Raw genomic sequence first — 23,020 nt, 5'->3', positions numbered from 1 at the left:
AGTCATCTAATCTTTCAGATTTAAAAAATAATAATTCAAACCAATTAACAATTTTTAAGAGATTGCTGCAATTCGTATTTTGTCTCTAAAAATTCTATGTTATTTTCTTTAGTTGGCATTCAGAATCTTGATTTTCATTTAAAAACTAAAAGATAGGGATTCAAAATATTTCCAGAATCGTGCAGCCATACTAGTGGACTTCATCATGTGTTATAAATCATCATACTCTTAAAAGTCATAGCCACCACAAATAATGTATTGTGACTGCTGTTATGATTATTTATTAGATGATATAACATATTATAATGTTTATTATTTATTATTATGCCTGCATTATACTGCATTAAGAATGCCCTTATACTGTAATGTATTATAAATACAGGCTTCAGAGAAAGTGTTACCGTAATTGTTTGTGATTTACTGTTTTCTACATAACTTATGTAAAGAATAGTCTGTGACCTTAAAAATATCTTTAATATTGACTGAGCAAGGTCATATCAGAGTTAAAACGATTGAAACTTACTTATTATGAGACTTTAGCCTTGATTTCACAGACAGGATCACATTAAGTCCTACAGCATAAAAAAAGCGCAAAATGCTTATGTTGACATTTCTCCGACTCGCAACAAAGAGTCCAGAAATCGACCCGAACGTTTAAGCATCACTTCCATTCTGATTTCAGTCGGCTAAGCCTAAACCATTTGTTGTAATTAATTTGGAAAGGTCAAAGGGACCACTTGCGGTGCTGAGATGTGCGTAAATGCGAATTTGCCGGGCTAGAGAATTAACATTGGCGGTCCTCCCGAGACCACCGACCTCATTAACACACCGCGTTCAGCATGAGGCCCGTTCAACAGCCACTTATGTATGATTGGCCTGATTAAGACGAGGAACTCCATCCACATAACCTCTAGTGGCAGAGATCCGGTACAGCATCACTATTAATGCACCATTAGTACATAATTCATAAACAGTACTATGACTTAGGTGAATATGCAGAGCGGCGGTTATGGTGCCCCGGGGCCCGCGCGTCCGCTCACGCACTCCTCCCCGAAGAATACTAGACGCGGCCATTCTCATTCAGAACACAAAAAAATCACATCTGCGCTCTCCTAATGTGCTTAAGACGCCTGCATACTCCTTAATCGTCTCACTTTAGCGAGGCGAGCGGGCCGCGGTGCCGGGTTAGTCGTCGGCTCGCGCTTGAATGTGCTTTAACGAAAGTACACCTCCTGTGATGCTCTGCTTGTTCAAAAATGTCAATGAGTGTTTATGCTTTTCTTTTCTTTTTGCCCTTCTTATTTTGTGTTGAAAAATCGGAGGTGTCTAGTCACATACAGGTCTTAGCAAGAAAGAAAGTTCGAGAAATCCAAGCTGCCATCAAGGTACGTCTGGCTCTGCCCTGTTGCAGGGGGGGCTTTTTATCGCCATGGTTACAGGCTGTTCCTTTGTTTTCCTCCCCTTCCCCACCCCGCAGGTGTCTAGTCACATTCAGGTTCTTGCCAGAAGGAAATCTCGTGAGTTTCATTCCAAGCTAAAGGTATGCGCTTTCTGCTTTTGTGCTCGTGGTTGCCATGCCTCTCACTTCCTGTTTCCTCGTGATGCACGTGATTGTCCTGTCGCTCTAATTCCCGTAACCTAGATGGCCTGTTTAACATGCATAATTCAGCATCCCTACCCCTCATCCAGTCCCCGATGTGCATCTTTTTCCATGCTGTCAGTAGATGTCTGTTTTAATGACCGTTTTCCCTCCTGCGTGTCATTGACCACTAAGTGTATGTGCTTTGAGGTTTTAACGCCATACGTCTCACTAGAAGAGTGCAGGAAACAAAGCATATGCTTTAGAAATGAATATGAATGAGAAATTCAATGCTCCCTGGGGAGTAAAGATAACTATTACAAGTCTGTTTCGTAATGCATAAAAAAGTTTTTGCGCACCGAGTTGGAACTGAGGTTTTATGAATCCCTGAATTTTCCACCCCTCTAATTTAAGGGGACTGTGAGTATTTTTAGAAAACATCACAGCTGATACGTACAGTACTGTGCAAAAGTCTTAGATCGCCACATGTAAGTTTTAATGACCAGTTATATTATTTTTTCACTTTCTTTATTAAGATACAAACTGAAAATGTAGGTAATATGTATGCAAAATGTAAAAAAAAATAAATACAAAATGGTTTCTTTAGACTAATGACTATTAGTATTTAGTGTGACCTCTTTTGACCTTTTCTTTTAGGTTTAAATGATTAGTTAATTTTCTTAAAAAAAAAACAAACAGATAATTTACTCACCAACATGTCATCCAAAATGTTGATGTCTTTCTTTGTTCAGTCGAAAAGAATTTTTTTTTTGAGGAAGGCATTCCAGGATTCTTTGGTGGACCCCAACACTTGACAGTTTTGGTGCAGTTTGGAGTTGCAGTTTCAGGGGAATCTAAATTATTTCAGGTAAGGCCTAAGGGTCTTATCTTGTCATTTTTGACAGGAAAAATAAAAAATGTGCACTTGTGGACCGCGGCTTCTCGTCTTCCCCCGGTCCTTTGGCGCGCCAGCGTGACCTTACGTGATACATCATCACGTCAGGAGGTCACGGATGACGTATGTGAAACTACGCCCCAGTGTTTACAAGTGTGGAGAAAGAGGACCGTTCCAACGTTGTTGTATGTGGAATGATACTAATTAATGTCTTTGTGTCAGTTTATTGTTTAAAATGGTCCGCAAATGTGTGTTTCATATATGTAACACGTGACCTTTTGGCGTCATTGCGCAATTGCGTGAGGTTGCGCTGGCTCGTCACACAGCCGGGGGAGGAGGAGAAGTTGTGTTTTAGAAGTGCAGATTTTGTTTTTTGCCAAGAATGACAATTGTTTCGCTAGATAAGACCCTTGTGCCTCGTTTGGGGTCGTTTGGAGTCCTTTGGGACTGCGATTTTGGGCTGCATTGGAGCTGTTAAGTTTTGGGGTCCATTAAAGTCCATTAAAATGAGAAAAATCCTGGAATGTTTTCCTTAAAAAACATAATTTCTGTAAATTGACTAATCCTTTAAGGGGGTGTGTACACCAGTGCTTCTCAAATAGTGGGGCGGGATCCCCAGGGGGGGCTGGAAGCGACACCAGGGGGGGCGCGCGAGACCCCAGGGAAAATACTTTTTCAGGAAGTGATTTTTAAAGACATTACACCCCAATCACGCTGATAAGCCGCTTGTGTTTTTTATTATTATTTATTGATTATATTTAATTTTTCAGTATCAAATGGTCAAAAAATATTATACTTTAAATAAGGATTGATTTTTTTATTTCAGGAAAATTGATGCATTTTAAGTCTTTTCTGTTACAGACTAAAAAACAATGTTAATAAAGTTATTCTTTGTTGTAAGTTAATCGATATTTCTTTTTTTGTGTTTTCTTTTTGTTTTTTCTCAATGTTAATAAGGATACAATGTTTTGCAGATGTGTAATTTAATAGACAAATTATACTATTTACAGTCGCGGCGGAGAGATTGGGGGCGCAAAATGTGTACCTTTTACTAGGGGGGGGGGCGTGACAGAAAATAATTGAGAAGCACTGGTGTACACCAATGCGTTTACGCATGCGGTCGGCATATGTTTTTTTTTATTGTTTCCAATGGAAGTGCCGTGGTGACATTCAGCTTGTCAATGTCACTTTTCACTCGACCGTCCAATCACAGTGGTGGAGGGGTGGAGCAAATACCACAACAACCTACCGGTGCATTGTACAACAATTGATAAACACAACAGAAGTATCATAGCAATCAAAGCACCCAGCTGAAAAACGCTGTTAAGCGCCCACAGTTGGCATCTACCTGGCATTTTCAGCCGCATTAAAATGCTTTTGTGTACACGCCTCCTTTAAAAAAAGAGGAGTTCACACTAAATGCTTGAAATTTTAGCTTTTATACATTTATTTTGTTTTTTTAATACTGCATACAAATTTCCTGTATTTTCTGAATGTATTCTAATAAAGACTGAGGGACTAAGAAATAATTAAATATCTGACCTTGGACCACAAAACCAGTCATAAATTGCACAGTATATTTGTATGAATAGCCAACAATACAATGTATGGGTCAAAATTATAGATTTTTTATGCCAAAAATCATTAGGATATTAATTAAAGACCATGTTAAATAAAGATATTTTGTAAATTTCCTACCGTAAATATATAAAAAATGTATTTATCATTAGTAATATTTGTTGCTAAAGACTTCTTTTAGACACCTTTAAAGGGATTTTCTTATTATTTAGATTTTTTTGCTACCTCAGATTCCAGATTTTCAAATAGTTGTATCTCAACCAAATTTTGTCAGTGACTGTTTTTTTGGTCCAGGGTCACATATGGCCATTATACCATTGCTAAAACAAAATATCTAATGGGGCGTACACACCAAATGCAAATTCAAAAATCTGTGCAAGTAGATTATTTACAAAGTTAATGCAAAGACAGGAATAGATGCAAACTTGGACGGGGCAATGCGAATGATGCCAATTGGGTGGTGCGATTGCCATGAAATCACACGCTATTTACCTCAAACGCATCTTTGCACAAGTTAAAAAAATCGCATGACACTACATTATATCCCGCGAGTAATCTAAAGCGAGGAATGCGATGCTTTGCGTTTGGTGTGTACGCAGCATAAGACTTTTAGTACAGACTCCATCTTTGTGGCATGGAGAAGTCGTTTTAGATTATAGTGAATCATAGATCAATATATCAAATGATGAAATATAAAAAAATATTTGAATGTTGTTTCAATTTATTAAGTTCTCTAGATAATTTGTTTGACATTACTAAATCAAAATTTTGCATAATTTGTTAAAACAAAATATTTATATGACTAAAGAAAACCTCAAAAGCATCATGCAGTTTGTCGGTCTTCTCAATGTTGTGTCTGCATGGGTGTGATGTATGTTCGGTGTGTGTTTCTCATGCTGGCAGTTTGCTTTAGCTGGCGAAAGAGGCTGAGAGGTCAGAGTTCAACAGGATTTCAACAACACGAGCGGCCACATGACCGCCGGAAACCGCGCTAGGGTCCAAGTGCCGCTTTGCCTTTATTTTTCCCAAGTTTAATGAGGTCACCTGTCCTCCTCAAACTCTCCGAACTAGAAGTCTCGACCAAAGAGGCCCATTAGAGCTGCTGCTCAGATGCTTTTTGTGGCGTTTCCCTCTTTTCTTTTTCTTTCTCTTGGCTTTTCCCCCCAATAACCCACTGGCCGTCAAACACTTTCCTCCTGCCGCATTAATGAAACTAGTGAAATCACCCCTCCCGATTCTGCCCACCATTTCCAAACGTCCCCCCGGTGTGATTCAGCACCGCGTAAACAGCGAAGTGTGCTGCATATAATCACCTTACATCAAATCTGTCTCCTCCACAAAGGATGCGGCCTACTAAAAAGGAGGTCTTTTGTGGAAGGCATAATCTGATAATAAATTGACCTGTCATTTAAGATACATCTGCAAGGGTCGTTTCCTAATGTCTGTGTTTACAGAAAAGACCTCGAGGTTGGTCTGACTTCTCTCTCTCGCCTCTTGTTTCTTTCAGTTGCTTTTTTCCGAGGTAATGACTAACTCCTTTTGACCGGCACACTTTTCCATAGTTCCCAGTTTACACGGATAGATTAATGACTCCCCCATTTGTGTGTGAGAGAGCGTGCGCGTAGCTAGCGGAGCGTCTGCGTGCGTTTCCGCTGTCTTTCAGGGACACTGGCGACTGCCAGAGTAAAAACAGCCAGCTTTTGTATGGATCTCTTATCTGCTCTCATCTAAAGCAAATTAGAAATCAGGAACGGGGAAGAATTTGAGCTCCCTTCTGTCATTTGCACCGTAGCATTATAGTAAACCTGTCCAGTGTGCTCTTATCTGAGATATGTTGACTGAAATGACTGTCATTATGGTGCTACTCTATGAGCTGGTCTGTAATGAAACCCAAGCCACAGTGATCTCAGAATGGCATATTATCAGCTATGAATCTTCCCTAAAGATGCTTTTTCAGTTCATTTCACATTGAGTTTTAATTTTAGCTTCACTAGATGCATTTATCCATATTTTTTGGTGCAAAGTGGCTCAGTGGGTAGCACGGTTGCTTCACAGCAAGAAGGTCCCTGGTTCGAGCCCCGGCTAGGTCAGGTGGCCTTTCTGTGTGGAGTTTGCATGTTCTTCCCGGAGTACCCGGGTTTATTCTGGGTACTCCTGTTTCCTCCCACAGGCCAAAAGCGCTTTGAGAAGTAACATTGAAAGGCACTATATTATATAAAGATTATTATTATTATTAAAAACATGCAAGTTAGGGAAATTGGAGATACCAAATTGCCCCTCCCTCGACCTGTGTATGAATATAGCCATAGATACTGAAATGGCATAAAGAATAAAGATAAAAGAATGAAAGAATTAACCCTTTAACTGCCACACCAAGAAAACGGCATTTGAAAAAAATTTTTTTTTGCATTTCTTATCTCCTTATGTCGCTAGTTAACACTCAATGGATTTTTTTCAACACATCCCATCATTTTTTAAATATCGTCCTCTACCAAATGGTTGATATGTCACTTAAAGGAATTCATACACATACTATGGAAATCAGAAAATATGAACTATAATACTTTTTTTTTTAAACATAATCAAAATAAAATAGTTTGTACATTAAATCTTTATTTATTGAAGTTAAAATATTAAAATATTTTAGGTTTTCATTTTAACACAGGAAATTAAACGTTTTCTTGTTTTTTTAACAATAAAAAATAACTAAAAGTAAAGATATTACATTCTTTCTACATTCAAAACCTAAAATAAAAGAAGGCAAAAGATAGTGATACAATGGCATTTTAAGCGAATTTAGGATTTTTGTTTCTCTTTTTTGATTTTTTTGTAAACCAGCAATGCTGTGTAGAGTAAGCCAACATTAGAAACAATCCTTCAAACAATATAAAACATCATTTTAAGGTGCAGTGTGTAATTTTTAGGATCTCTTGACAGAAATGCAAAATAATACAAAACTATATTATCAGGGGTGTATAAAGACCTTTTTATAATGAACCGTTATGTTTTTATTACCTTAGAATGAGACGTTTTTATCTACATACACAGAGGGTCCCCTTACGTGGAAGTCGCCATTTTGTGCCGCCATGTTTCTACAGAAGCCCTTAAAGGACAAACTTTTTTACTAAGTTGTCTCCGACGATGACATGTTGTTCTGGTGGCGGCTACAGTAGCTTCTCTATGTGTTTTAAAAGCGAGGGGTGAGCAGTGGACTGAGCCGTTGGTTGCAATTCGCAACCTCACCACTAGATGCTGCTAAAATTTACACACTGCACCTTTAAGACGTAATTTCTGATTAATGAATCAGTAATTATGATTTACATACATTAATAATATGAATTAATTATATTTATTTCAAAAAAATATCCAGAAGTGGCAAAAAAATACATACCTAAAAAATTATCTCAGTTTATTTAATAAGAAATAACAATAGCTGTGTCATATTCATAGCTTTGAATGACCAGAAATGTATATTTCTCAGCAAACAGTACATTCTGACTGCAGAAATGGATGATCTGAAAACATAGCTTTTCCACATTTACCATAAAGTGACAAATCAATTGTTTGGTTGAGCATGTTTTTGAAAAATTATTAAAAACATACGAAAGTTTTTTCATGGCACCAAGTAACATAATTTGTAAAGTTAGGGCTCTTACAGTGTAATATGTCAAAAAATTGGCTTTCCTTGCAAAATTTCAACAAGAACTCACCATGACAGGAGTGATTTCTTTCTCTTTGACATCCATCTAATGCAGGGTTTACACCAGACGTGGTAGAGGCGGCAAGCGAGAGTGATTTACATTTTAAGTCAATGCAAAGACGCGATTAGGCATCCTGCGGCGCGGTAGGCGTGGCGCGGAAAGCACGGATGGTTGAAAAATCTGAACTTCTGCGGATTTCTGCGTCGCGTTAACCAATCAGGACTTTGCTGTAGTAGTGACGTGATTACAGGAAGCGAGCGGAGTCTCAGCGGAGTCTCAGCGGAGTCGCAGAAGTCCCTCCCATGACGCGAATTTCCGCGTGAATGTCTCGAATGACTAGAATTTCACGCGCGAATGAATCGAGTAAACTCAATCGTCCAACTACGTCCAAATCAAGCGTGCCGCACAAGCCCTGAAAAGTGAAGCCAAAATGTCTCGATCGCCCCCCAGTGACTGGTCCCAGTATAGGTCACAAAGCCCGCCTCCCCATGTTATTCAATGGGACTTGAGACCAACTAAAAAATTTAATTACACTTCAAATATCTTTTTTCCGAAGCTGGTTTCTGCCATTTACTGTAGTTTTTATCCCGCTGATGTAAATTCAAATGTTTGTTTTTAAAATAAGTTTGTGTTTAGTTAGTTATTTAATGATATAAAAACAGTGGTGTCACGTCATGATTGACAGCTGTAATATCGTGTGATTTGCGCAATCTGCGAGGGCGGGGTCTTGATTTCGCGGCTTTACTTCCTGCTCACTACTGCGCAGGACTGGTCCCGAAATCGCTACTGCGCAGACTCAAGACCCAAGATGTCAGCGCCATGTCGGGACACTGGCGGCTTCACTTTTCACCAATGGAAGAGAGTGAACAGGCGTCGTCCATCTTTTTTTACAGTCTATGGTCCGAATAGCACATTTTTGCCGCCTCTACCGCGGTTGGGGTGAATGCACCATTAGAAGATGTGCTGTTGATTGACACACTTACATCTAGTGAATTTTTTTTGGCATAACATAGCTCAACCAAATGGTAGAGATGGCTCAATCAGCTTGAGTTAAGTTAGGTACTCCTATCAATAAAATATAGGGACTCAAAATGTGCTCAACCATTTGATCGATCAGGCAGTTAAAGGGTTTGATTTCTGTAGCACTTTTGAACGTTTTTTTATTGCAATTTTTCCTTAATAATAACGCAACAAATGCACATTACAGTACAACCAATATATTTATAGTACTATAAGTACTAAATAAGAAAACAGAAGATTGTGAATATAAACAATGCATGGTATTCTTAAAATGTATGCTGGTATTGATGATGGTGGTTAATACTGGTATGATACTGGTCTTGCCCGTGGACCAGAATCATACACTGTTCACCAGCAAAACTCACCATGTCTGCAATGAAAGTTTTAATGATGTCATATCAAAATGACAGATGTCAAATTGACAAAGTACATTTTGCTGTTTAAAGGGATAGTTCACCCAAAAATGAACATAACCAAAAAGCACATTACCATCCAATACTCAACATACTGTACTGTACACTGGTTTTCTGTTTTGTGTAAATCTGTAGACAAATCTTGTATACTCAGAAACAATGTGAATGTTGAATTTATCAAAAGTGCCAGCTGAAAACTTACAACGAAACCTTGTTTGTTTGCGTTTAGGTGACAAGCGTGGTAAGTACGAGTTCTCAGTGCTGAATGTGCATTGACGTGTCGCTCGTCTGGCTGTGCTTGCCTTTCGCTTACACTGTTGCAATACACCGTAGCAGCTGCTAAACACCTGCTTGAGATCTAAGCCTCTCTGCCTCTCTTTCTCCTTTATATTCACATTTTAATGTAGCTACTGCCAGCATGTTCATGTTCAGCATGTGCCTATAGTCTTTTCACCGCTGCTATGCTCTCTGTTTCACATGCTTGCAAGCAGGACATTTGTCTGATAGACGTGTTTGCTATATAGTCACATTTGTAGCTTAGGCATATAGATTTCAGCTCAGTTAATTAAATAAAATGTTTAGAAATCCATCTGTGCTTAGACATCTTCAAACGTCTTTGTTCATATTCAAGCTCCAATTGTAAAAACCAAGGGAGATGTTTAAAGAAGATGCATTGGTGTCCTTCATCACATTGTAATGTGCTGTTTACTTTATTTGCTCAGTTTGAAGACCTGGATTGGATCTTTTAGATTGAGAACATTAAAATGTAGAAAATAAAAGTTATATTACTTAAAACCTTCATTATCAACAGACACGATGCAACATTACCTTTGGAATATATAACATCAATATCAATTCTCATAAACATGATTATATAGCTGTAGCACATTTCTATTAAGATCATCATCTTTTATGGCTTTGAAGAATTATGTTAGCATGTTTTATCTATCTTTTATTTAATGGTGTGGGTTGCCTTAACTTTCTTTATGTATGTTTACTGCAGGGGTGTAACAGTTCGAATTTCTCACGGTTCATGTTCGTATCACAGTTCTGTGGTCAGTTTTATTTTTGGTACATATACAGCCGCCGAAAAAAAAACCATTTTATGGACCCTTTCAGCTTATTTACTATTTATAGGTATGTGTTTAAGTAAAATTATTATAATTTTTGTTTCAACTACCGACAGCATTTCTGCCAAATTCTTAATAAAAATTATGTTTTTATTTGCATTTATTCAGTGAAAATTAAAATGGGGAAAACATGGTCAAAATAACAAAAAAGATGCAATGTTTTCCGATCTTCAATACCGCAGAGAAAACTAGTTCAAATTAATTTCTCAACAACAAAATACTAATATTTTTATATGTACTCGCGTAAAAAGGTCTAGTCTTATCTTTCATGGGTCTTGTCATGCTTTCAATCTTTTACATTTGCTTTTGGGTGACTTTATGTCATTCCCGAGGTTTGCTTTTATTGAAATTCACTGGAATGAAATGATCACAATACATGATTAAAGTCTCTTAATTTTTTCTGCGGCTGGATGTTACAGATAACTGCTATTTTTCAACCTTAATAATAAGTAAGATCACCACAATCACTAATAATAAATTGATTACGGGAAAACTGTAAAAATCCACCCATCTATGTGTTATAAATGAAACAACACATTTTGTGTTACTTTTAACATAACTTGTGTTTTATTTTAACACAAAATTACACATAACGTGTTAAAATTACACATAATGTGTTAAAAGCTACCGAGCCCCTAAGGTGACATTGGAGTAAAAAAATCTAAAGTTTACTTTCATGTGCAGAATTTTTTCAAAGTTTAGTTTTACGTGCCCACGCGAAAGTTTGACGTGCCCACTCTAAACTAAACACAATAGTTTCACGTGCGCACGCGATAGTTTCACGTGCGCACACGAAACTAAAGTTTATTTATTTTTGCTCCATGTTCCCTCCATGATTAAAGTCTCTTAATTTTTTCTGCGGCTGTATGTTACAGATAACTGCTATTTTTCAGCCTTGATAATAAGTAAGATCACCACGATCACTAATAATAAATTGATTGTGGGAAAACTGTAACTTTTGTGTTACTTTTAACATAACCACAAGATGACACAGAATGTGTTAAAATTACACATAATGTGTTAAAAGCTACCGAGCCCCTAAGGTGACATTGGAGTAAAAAAATCTAAAGTTTGGTTTCATGTGCTCACGTGAAACCTTCATGTGCAGAATTTTTTCAAAGTTTAGTTTTACGTGCCCACGCGAAACTAAACACGATAGTTTGGTTTTGCGTGCGCGCGTGAGAGCTTTCGCGTGCGCATGCAAAACTAAACTTTATTTATTTTTGCTCCATGTCCCCTTAGGGGCTCCATAAAAAGCTTAACACAAAAAGATGTGTAAAATATTAACACATCGTTTCTAAGAGTGTGGGTTGTTTTCCGGTTGGGTAAAATATGGACAAAGTACAAATAATTTGAAACAACCCAGCATTTTGGGTTGAAAAAATAAATTTGTATTTATTTTACTCACCCATGGTAAAAAACAACCCAGCATTTTTTTTTAAAATGTTGTAATACATTTAAAGTAAATGTAAAATAGATGCATTTACACTAGTAGTCTCAGATTTTGGACCCCAGTGCATACGTTCATGAACCGTGCCACCGAACCTTTCTTTAGAACTGTTTCACCCCTAGTTTGCTGTGTTTATCGCCGTTCTGAGTATTAAGCTCTTTTGTAAATGCTACTGAAGGATCAAAGCGTGAAGGACAAAGCTCTTCAGAGCATGGCCTCCATGTCCTCGGCTCAGATTGTCTCTGCCACGGCCATCCACAACAAGCTGGGTCTGCCTGGTATCCCTCGCCCTGCCTTCCCGGGAGCAGCAGGGGTAAGATGCCCTCCAGCACCCACCAATCAGTGCACTCACTTCAGGCACACGGATGGCCACTGGGCCATCTGTGCCAGGTTCAATCCCATTACACACTCTGAAATCTGTGCCCACATCACCTGACCACATCTGATAAGAACACCGATGCCAAACTCAAGATTAACTACAACATGGCACATAGTACATCATCTCGTTTTTCAATCAGCATATGATAACTTGTGTATCAAGAGCATGCAGATGGTGTTTGTGAATTTGGATAGGCTGTGTTTTGTTGTTTATTTATATTGTTTATCTATAATTAATCCTCTAGTTTTGGCAGGGGATGATATCCACAGGGCAGCCCGGATCGTCCCAAGAGTGAGTTTAATTTATCTTTCGAATTTCTGATCTGAGAGACATTTTCATCTCCTTACAGCACTTAAAATGCATTTATATTAAAATATTTTCTTACTTTATAATCTTCAAAAACTATCTAATAGATGTTACTGCTTAATTTTGGTTTTGACCACTAATTTGCTCTCTTTTTTTAAAATATTCATTTGTTTTAGCATCAAGCCATTTGTCCAGCAGGCATACCCAATCCAGCCAGCAGTCACAACTACAATCTCAAGTATGTCATTCACCATCAGCCATATTTCTGATCTGTTAAGATTCAACAAAGTGCTCATGTGTTGTGTATTTTATGCAGGCTACGAGCCCCCGACAGCACCAGCACCCACAGTGCCCGCCTGGCAGGGCCGATCCATCGGCACGTCTAAACTCAGATTAGTGGAGTTTTCGGCTTTCCTTGAACACCAGAGAGATCCAGATTCTGTGAGTAACACCATAAAAATTGACCCTGTTTACTTCATTAATACAAGTTCCTAGTCATATCGATCACTTCATCCCAAAACTTCTTAATTCTTTAAAACTAAAAAAAGGCAGTGTTCTAGGCTGCTGATGTTTTAGTGCAGCCTTTTGATTATTAACTAGGAAATAACTAAATAATTGTGACCCTGCCTTTAAAAACTCAACCAAAGTAATTTTTTGGTAATTTACGTTTTTTTTTATTTAAGTTTAAAAACGTTTAAAAATTGTTTGGTTAGTGTGTGTGTGCGCGTGTGCATGCCATTTCAAATTGTTTTAAGAAAAGTCAGTAGTATCGGCTGGTATCGGGATCGGCCGATACTCGGAATTGGAACAGTAATGGAAAATGGCTGTATCGGTGCATCCCTAGACACTAGTGTTGTCAAAACTATCGGTATTTCGATACATATCGATACTGACAATTTAAAACGATTCCAATACTCGTGTCCCGCGGAATCGATACTCTGAGACGAGCTGCGCGTTGTTTTTTTTTGTAACTCTGCGAACACCAGCTGCACGTTCTCTCTTTTTCTTTTAAACGGCGCGCACACACACAGTGCACGTGAATGCAGTGCTCCGCCTCCTCTCTTCGTCTCGTTCGCTCTGGTTTAACAGTACAAGAAAGCCAAGCAGTAGTGCTGTGTGGAGGTTTTTTCGGATGCGAGTCAAATAAACATGGGAAGCCGAAGGACACAAGTGAAGTAAGACAAATATATGTTGCTACAGAGCCGTGTGCTAACGCCGCTAGCAAAGCACTGAAGGACTGACACGCCAACGAGAGACTGATAATCATCACTAAGTATTAATTCTAGACTTACCAATTTGTGGTTGATATGCGTGTTGTCACGTTTTTTTTTTTTTTTGCTGTAATGATCCAAGTTATTACAATCGCCTCACAGTTATCAGACTTAAGAAATTCAGACAGCATTTTAGCTGACAAGAAAATACTTTGACTGTGGTAAAAAGTAAATGAACCCAGATACTGTTGTGCTTTAAGTTCACAAAAACATGTCATTTATTAACCCTCATGTCGTTCAGTGAGGTTTATTTTCACATTTGCACTATAATCTGTTTATCATATAAATGTTAATGTATTATCTAACATTAATAAACAAAAATCAATACATTTGTTTAAGTACTTGTTTATCTTTTTTTTACTATGATAATGCTCACAAGAGAAAAACTGAGATAATGCTGCTAAATTTATTATTTTTTTTACCTTGAATGCCATTGCTCAATTTATTTTTTATATTTTGATATATTTCATATTTTGCTTAAATGTTTAATATATCTACTGTTCATATGTTCATTTATTAGTGTGTTCTATGATTAGAATGTTGTCCCGTTTTTAAAATAAAGCACAGCAATACGATTTGAGAGTGTTTCTCCCTTTTCAGGAAAAGTATTGAAAAAGTATCGGAATCGAACTTCTTGACAGGGTATCGGTATCGAAACAATAATTGTGGTATCGTGACAACACTGCTAGTCACAATGAGTTTATTAAGGAATTTAATGGCAGATATTGTAATAAATGTTTAGAGCAATAATAGCAAGTAACATCAGATGAGAATACCTGGATACTATTTTGTAGTTTGGTAAGTGAAAATATTAAAAAAAAATTGTATTTTTTCCAAATATGAACCTCTGAGACCAGGTCACATATTTTTTATTTGCCTCTGATGGCAGCAATTCATCTTTGTCTGTGCTATTCAGGGAATTTTGTCTTGTTATCGATGATGCACAACCGAAGCCATTTATCAACCATTTACCAGAATTTTTGAAATTGTTCATAATTGATCATACAAAATTGCACCTGTTGGTCTTGACCAGGAAAAAAATATTCCTCTTTATTCAAGATTTTATATTTCATACATGTAATAATATTTGACTAATATAATAATGCTTTCTGTTCCAAAAACACTAGTACTGTGTGCACAATTTCCAAGCAAGCAATTTTTTGTTTAAAAGAGATCTAATAGCCAAACAAAGCCCAGACGTCTAGGCTAAAACAAGGCAAAATATGGACTGTCATTGCAAATTTAATAGATATAATAGCCCCAAAATAAATGTAATTAAATAAAATAATTAAATAAAAGTAATTCACTGTTGATTTTGCTTATATGTTGGAATACAATACATCTCACAAGCTATTTTTTTAAGTTTATTTTGGCTCGAAGTGCATTACTTAAAGCCAGACTATATCGGGTCTATAGTTAACCTAGACAGTAAAATGACAGCAACTGTTTGCTGGCAGTGCATAACAAGGTATATATTTTTATGTGTGTGTGCTCAATAATAAGCACACATACATAGCCTATCCCGCACGTCATTGACATGGAGTACATAAACTCTGCGCGTGATGCTTTCTGTGATCGTTCTTAATGATAGCTAGCACAAAATGTTTGATATTTGGGATTAAAAAAAACTTACTGCGGAGTTAAGGAGATCATCTATGTGAGACGACAGTCAGCACTCAGCACATGATCATTTCAGATCCTTTTACAAGACGAGTGCTCTTGTTATGATTAATATAAAATAAAAAAATTATGACATTAATAATGAGAACGTATTAACACAAGCTTTTTTATTCTTCCATAACATATAACACTATAAACAACAATATATGCCATTTTATATACAAAATATAATTCTATCTTGACATGCACATTATCTGGTTCATGTTGGTCCTGTTTAATTCCGAGGACTCTTTGTTTGATGTATCATAATTATTTTGTTATATTTACTGCTTAAATTATCTAATATTTTTTTTAAAATGTAAATCATTCCGCAGATTTTTACAAAATATTTCCACAGAAAATCAAAAACATTTCCAGATTTTGTCTGGCCCTGCCCATGACCTTTTAAAATAGAAGGTACTCATTGTAATTTTTTCAGAAACAGTTTTTTGTCTCTGTGTTCTCTCTGCAGTACAACAAGCATCTTTTCGTGCACATCGGTCAGACAAATTACTCTTACAGCGATGCCTTGCTCGAGTCCGTGGACATTCATCAGATTTATGACAAATTTCCAGAGAAGAAAGGAGGACTGAAGGAGCTGTTTGGCAAGGGTCCTCAGAATTCATTCTTTCTCATAAAGTTTTGGGTGAGTACATTTCTGTGGAAGAAACAAAACCAACACCACCACAAAAGACACGGTTGACCGCCAATGAACACATTGTAATGCAACAATTAATCTAGAAATAATTTTGTATTTCTTGTTACACGTATGCAGTGTGTTGTGTTATGCATGCTCAGTCTATGGCTGGGTTTAAACTAATGCGATCGAAATTACCACATTTCTTGTTTACCACCCATACAATTCCCTGTTTATTGCAAATATTTATCCACCGGGTGTTTGCATGCATGAATAATTGTTCGTTTCACTAAAGACGCCTGCCACTTTAGTTGTAAAGACGCTTTTCTGTGTGCGTCCAAACCGCCGGCTATATTTGGCACGGCATAGCTGAAGAGTCCATGATCAAAGCTTTCACTTATTCAGTTTAATATATCAAAACAATTGCATGACCTGGTTGCTCCCCTAATAGCTATTCAAACATGGCATTCATTTTGTGAAATGCTAACTAGCGGCAAGCAACAAAGTGGGCCACGGCGTGGTCGGAGCCGGGCTGTTTGAAGTGACAGCGGGGATCTGAATTTCAAATGAAACTCTGGATCTACACAATAATGCCTCGCTTGAATATGATGTGAAAATGTAGCAGGCTTAATGAAAAGAGAGTATGTCAGAAATGAATTTTTCTTCTTCTGGCTTTAATACCAGAATGAACAGCGAGGCACAAGGTTGAAATAGATGACAGCGAGCTGTGTGCTATAATTTTTTTTTTCAACCTTTTATGTCCTTTTTTATATATTAATATCTGTAGTTAAATGTCATTTTAAAGAAATGGTTCATTTTTTTCACTCACCCACATGTTTAAGATTTTTCTCATATTGGGAAAAGGACCATCATGCTTTGAAAATAACAAAAAACTTTATATGACTGATTTGTATATAAATTAAAAAGTAGCTATGCTTCTAATCTCCACTAGATGGCAGTTTTGTGCTGAAACCCAATGTGTTCAGTTTAAAACATTTGTGATATTGTCTCTGAAAACACAGCTCGAGTCATTTTTGTTTTCTACATAAAATCATCCTGCATAATGTAAAGAACATTCTGTAAAAATATAACCTTGATATCTTTTATATTGATTGAGTAAGGACATTGCAAAGATTGAAATCAATGTAAACTCAGTGATTGAAATCAAACTTTGTTGCTCCTAATTTCAAAATGAGATGATATCACATTTATTGATAAAATAGCTTGCGTCTAAACATCAAATGTAAGTGTGGTTACTTAAAGATGACGTCTCATTGGTTCTCAGGCCGACTTAAACTGCAACATCCTAGATGAAACTGGGGCTTTCTATGGAGTAACCAGTCAATATGAGAGCCCGGAGAACATGACCATCACCTGCTCCACCAAAGTTTGCTCGTTCGGCAAACAAGTTGTGGAAAAAGTAGAGGTAAATGTACAGTAAAAATACAGTATTTTACATGTGAGTTGCAGTTGTAACAGCTAAAGCAGTGATGTGGTTTCAATAAGTAGTTAATTTTATTTTTTATTGCCCATAAGTTGCTATTGTATACTTATGGTGACTTAAAGGGTTAGTTCACCCAAAAATTATAATTTACTCACATTACTTTGTTATGCCAAACACAAAGGAAGATATTTTGAAGAATGTTTGTAACCAAACAGATCAAAGGCACAATTCACTTTCATTGTGTTATTTTTTCCTACTATGGAAGTCAATGGTGCCCCAGATTTGTTCAGTTACATTCTTCAAAAAATCCTTCTTTGTGTTCAGCAGAACAAAGTAATTTATGCAGATATGTATCAATTTAAGGTTGAGTAAATTTTTATTTTTTTGTGAACTATCCCTTTAAGGGTGTTCTTATCGGTTATCAACCTTGATTCAGATGTTTTTTCTAAGTTTCCTTAAAGGGACACTGCACTTTTTTGAAAATATGCTCTTTTTCCAGCTCCCTAGAGTGAAACATTTGATTCTTACTGTTTTGGAATCCATTCATCTGATCTCCAGGTCTGGCGCTAGCACTTTTAGCATAGCTTAGCACAATCCATTGAATCTGATTAGACCATTAGCATCTAGCTCAAAAATTACCAAAGAGTTTAGTTTTGATATTTTTCCTATTTAAAACTTGACTCTTCTGTAGTTACATTGTCTACTAAGACCGACGGAAAATTTAAAGTTGTGATTTTCTAGTCAGATATGTCTAGGCAAACTCTTTGGTTATTTTTTAGGCGCGATGCTAATGGTCTAATCAGATTCAATGGATTATGATAAGCTATGCTACAAGTGGTAGCGCCAGACCCGGAGACCAGCTGAATGGATTCCAAAACGGTAAAAATCAAATGTTTAACTCTAGAGGAGCTGGAAAATTAGCATTTTTTGTGGAGTGTCCCTTTAAGAGAAATTAAAATGGAAGAAAGGAGTATCTGGTATTATTAGGTGTCTTCATCAGCAGAAAATTTGAGAAGCAAGTTGTTATCTAGAGAAACATTGAGATAATATATTATAAATTTAATGCTGCATATTTATTTACAGTGTTATATAGTGATAGATACCCAACAATCATGGTAATACCATAGTACTTTTTGTCCAGTCATCTGTTTTAATTCCTTCTCTCTTTCCTTTCAGACGGAGTATGCTCGATTTGAAAACGGACGCTTTGTCTACAGGATAAGTCGATCACCCATGTGTGAATACATGATCAACTTCATCCACAAACTCAAGCACCTGCCTGAGAAATACATGATGAACAGTGTCCTGGAGAACTTCACCATCTTATTGGTGAGTGTGGTTGTCTGTCAATCATTATTTTGAGGTGTCATCTCCTGCAGAGGGGAGTAAAACCCTCTTTGTAACCAGAATTAGGGCTTTATTCTCCTCTGTAGTGAGGGTCTTTTTTAATGCGCTGGTGGGTGTGGACTTTGCTGTGCTCACTTCCTCTTCCGTCAATTCCTGCTCCTCTGTGTTTTCACTCTCACCTGCTGTTATTTGTTAACATCACTTTCAGTGACGGTGAAGATGAATGCATTTGTAGTGCAAATGGTTCATTAGCTGAGTTGTTCTTCACCCATATGTTATGCGCATTTTGAAGTAAGGCATAAGAAACGAGTTATGGAAATGCAAAAGTTGCCAGTGCCAGCATTTTTCAAGATTTTCAAAAAAGTTTAACGCCTTCCAGAAAATGTTCTTCTTTAAATATATAAACATACAATATATCAAATGAAAGAACAGACCTTTGCTTTCGAACAAAAAACATTTCATCCTACCTTTATTTGTTTTTTATCACCTCTCAAATATGGGTAGGTTTCTTCAAAAATACATAATTTTTGGCAAAAAGCTGAGATAATTGAGTTTTTGTGAAGGACTTTTGATAGAGATCAGATTCAGAGTGATTAAAACATACTAGGGATGGGCATTTTCTAGTAATTTACTATTCGAATATTTAAGCTCATAAAGAACGAATATTCGAATATTCGTTTATTTAAATTATGTTAATTAAGACATGCATGTTTTGTATTTTTCATTTTGTCATAATTTCACAGAAGGCTTATAATTAGGAAATAACCACAACAAGCTAAACTTATATTCTGTATGTATATATATGTATTTTTAAGTTAAAAACATTGTAAAAATATATATATTTTTAAATTCTTCTTAAAAAATATCCTACAGAAAAAGGCGTTAAAACCCCATGCGGAGCGAAGTCTGAGTCAGTCAAACCCTTAGTTTCAAGTCGGTCGTTAGTATGAATTCATTACTGTTTGATCTTACATACATTATATTATACCAAATATTATACACTAACCCCAAATCTAAGCGAAGTTTGAGGACTTGCGAAGTTTAAAGTTTGAGGACTTGACAAAGTAGGCTATCATCATTTAAACAGACTCAAAAAATAAGAGCCCGGAGCAAACGAAAAAACACATCTACATAACCGATTGCTCAGTCGCCATATAAATATCTTCTCAGTTTAGTTTGACATGTATTTGTGAATAAAGAAAACCTACCTGCTTCGGTGAAAGCCCGTTCTTCTGACTAGATACAATAATGCCGGTGCTGCGGAGAAAACTCTTCCTCGTGATGATGGTTATCCGATAAAAACAACAGACGCATTGAACAAGATTGAATATCTGTATTTAACATTATTTTACAAATAACGTAAGTTGGCTCGATAGATTATTGTTGACTATGCAAAGTTACTAACGTTAGCTTAATTTAACAACATTTCACAAAGACGGAGCTTTGCTTTAAACTGCCGTGTGCAGTTATCCGGTTCATTTTCGAAAGAGCACCGCATATTATAAATGTTCTCCGTTTCATTTCGTTCTCCGTGTCTGTCTCGTTATTAACAAAATAAAGTAGACTTTATAACAGAAAGCTTACAAATCTCTCATGATGTGTTGAAGCGGGCGGCGGAGAAGCACGTTTAATAACACGTGAGCCCTCACTGAGCCAGTGGCCAAATACGGCGCGGCGCACAAACCCGGAGATAAAAGGAAAAACTTAAATTCAGCTGCAATCTGCATTGCCAAACAATCAGAAATACATACGAATTAATGTTCATGTATATTTTACATTTAAGTCTGTAAAAGACAGTATAGATGAAGTGAAAAAGCATTAAATAAGTCGTAACCCTTTGGTGGCACATTAAAAACAAACAAACATTTGAATAGCATTTTTTAAATTCGAATTATTATTGCCGATCGAATATTCGAATATCCGTGCCCATCCCTAAAACATACACAGAGTTTGAACTGTTTGCCCTAAGGGGATACTTCCAGGTTTTATAAGTTGGATAAGAGCGCTACCTGGTGGATAATAGCGGAAATATGTTTTGTCTCTGTCTAATTTTCTAAGCGTGCCTTGTTTTATCTACTATTGATTACTAGGTTACCCATACCACCATTATTTGCTTGAAGAACTTAATGGAAACGCACCTAATTTGCATTGTTTGTTTATCTTTCTTTGCCAATTTTAAAAAGATTCACTTCGCTTTTGGCTAGAAACCCAGCTAATGACAAAACAAGCTCCTAAAAAATCTATGTGGGGGAGACAACCTAAAGCTTTTGGGTTTGGCTCAATCGTTAAAATTGTTTGAGTTTAATTAATTATATTTTTACACAAGCAACACACACATCTCTGCTACAAATGACTATTTGAAGTTTGTTACTATTACTTACCATTCTTGGACAATTACACCAAACGTGACAGAAGTGCAAACGTTACAACTTACCCCATACTGTAGTAGGTGGGGTTAATAGTAACAGGCAGAGGGTTAGTTGTAACACTTGCTAAAAATTAAGTTTGCAGGCAAATATTCCAATACTATTTTGTCTATATACTTGAAGTGGATATTGTTTATATATCTGTCTGTAATAGACAGGTATACACACTGTATTCATTCATCCAGCCCTTTTCTTACAATAGTTCAATTATAAATGGATACAAATTGCTAAATATGTGAGAAAAAGCAGCACAATTATGACAAAAAAATGTTTATATGTGACCCAGTCTCTAAAAACCAGACTAAAGTCTCAAAATCAAGAGATAATGAAAATCAATGTCTGATTTTAGCCATTAATTTCATTATGATTTTAATCTTTGACGTGACCATATTCAATCAATATTTAAGATATGAACAAAAATTAATTTTGACACTTGACATTTTTGATAAGACACGCAGATTTATTTTGTTGGCAGCAGCAATCATTCGTGTGTAGCCTATTTAAAACAACAGCAAGAATTACGCTAACGTTAGCTGTTTTTATATTGTAAGTCCTGAGGGATTAGTTGTAGCATGGCGTTACAATTAAAATATTTTCAAGCCAACCAAAAAGTTGCAGACATATTTCAAAATGAGGCTATGTTTTAGTCAACAAGACACTGATATGACATGACATTGGATTTGGTATCTTGCACACCCAACTCAGAAACCGAAAAAAACATATGATGAAAAAATGTACTTACATGCCACCAAAACACTCGTTCGTAAATAACTCTCTGGAAAAACATTATACATTTCCATAAATTTGTGGGAGATTGTCTTTTGGCAGCATGAAAACAATATGAAAAACAAATCGCTCAACCCTGTGCAACAATGTAAACGGTCCATATTATGTAGGCTACAATTAACCCCGCTTTAGTTTGTGCCCCGCACACCCCTAATGCGTATTTTTGAGTCAGGAACAATGTGTATAACAAGTTTTGTTTATTGAAGTGCATTTTAATGATTTTTTTCCACAATATTTTTGATATCCCCATTCAAAGAAATGTCAGGTGGTACAAAAAAACATTGTCTATTTGCCAGATTTATATACATTTGATAGTGGCATTTAAAATTATAATCCTGAAAATAGTGTGAAAGTGTAAACTTTACCAGAGTTATACATTTAAAAACAATCTTTTTTTTCAAGTTGAACAACAATTACGACAACCTTAGCTTGCCTTTCATAAAACTATAATCATTTTTTTAGGGACATTCATAGCAGTTGCACCACCTGACCTCTGCAATGATTATACATTTTACAGATTTCTACTTGAATGCTGGTATCAAATTCAAAAACGTATTTATAGTTGCGTGTAACAATGTAGAACTCCCTTAAAGGAATAGTCTACTCATTTTCAATATTAAAATATGTTATTACATTAACTAAGAATTGTTGATACATCCCTCTATCATCTGTGTGCGTGCACGTAAGCGCTGGAGCGCGCTGCGACGCTTCGATAGCATTTAGCTTAGCCCCATTCATTCAATGGTACCATTTAGAGATAAAGTTAGAAGTGACCAAACACATCAACGTTTTTCATATTTAAGACGAGTAGTTATACGAGCAAGTTTGGTGGTAGAAAAAAAAGTAGCGCTTTTCTAAGCGGATTTAAAAGAGGAACTATATTTTATGGCGTAATAGCACTTTTGGGAGTACTTCGACTCGCCTGAAAAGTCCGCTCCCCTTCTCACTCTCATAATGGGAGAGGGAGGGTGTTACTGCGCCGAGTCGAAGTACTCCCAT

The 23,020-nt window shown here is 36.5% G+C and overlaps 1 protein-coding gene across 10 annotated transcripts in view; it reads left to right on the top strand.

Annotated features, from left to right (window-relative positions):
* Positions 1 to 23,020, top strand: part of tead1b (TEA domain family member 1b) — a 137,800-nt gene that overhangs the window by 111,681 nt on the left and 3,099 nt on the right. For 4 of the 10 annotated variants that reach the window (XM_055213885.2, XM_055213865.2, XM_055213858.2 and 1 more), the window contains 10 exons: positions 1,323 to 1,385; positions 1,478 to 1,540; positions 9,416 to 9,427; positions 11,945 to 12,079; positions 12,390 to 12,436; positions 12,628 to 12,689; positions 12,768 to 12,892; positions 15,854 to 16,027; positions 17,304 to 17,444; positions 18,639 to 18,791. In XM_055213885.2, coding sequence (XP_055069860.1) covers positions 1,323 to 1,385; positions 1,478 to 1,540; positions 9,416 to 9,427; positions 11,945 to 12,079; positions 12,390 to 12,436; positions 12,628 to 12,689; positions 12,768 to 12,892; positions 15,854 to 16,027; positions 17,304 to 17,444; positions 18,639 to 18,791 — 975 coding nt within the window. The remainder of the gene's footprint in view (positions 1 to 1,322; positions 1,386 to 1,477; positions 1,541 to 9,415; positions 9,428 to 11,944; positions 12,080 to 12,389; positions 12,437 to 12,627; positions 12,690 to 12,767; positions 12,893 to 15,853; positions 16,028 to 17,303; positions 17,445 to 18,638; positions 18,792 to 23,020) is intronic. The other 6 variants (XM_055213893.2, XM_055213902.2, XM_055213907.2 and 3 more) reach the window with 6 other exon arrangements.

The sequence above is a fragment of the Misgurnus anguillicaudatus genome, chromosome 21 (genome assembly GCF_027580225.2).
Source record: "Misgurnus anguillicaudatus chromosome 21, ASM2758022v2, whole genome shotgun sequence".
Classification (NCBI taxonomy): Eukaryota; Metazoa; Chordata; class Actinopteri; order Cypriniformes; family Cobitidae; genus Misgurnus; species Misgurnus anguillicaudatus.
The sequence above is the reverse complement of the archived record's forward strand: the minus strand, read 5'-3'. Positions and strand labels throughout refer to the sequence as shown.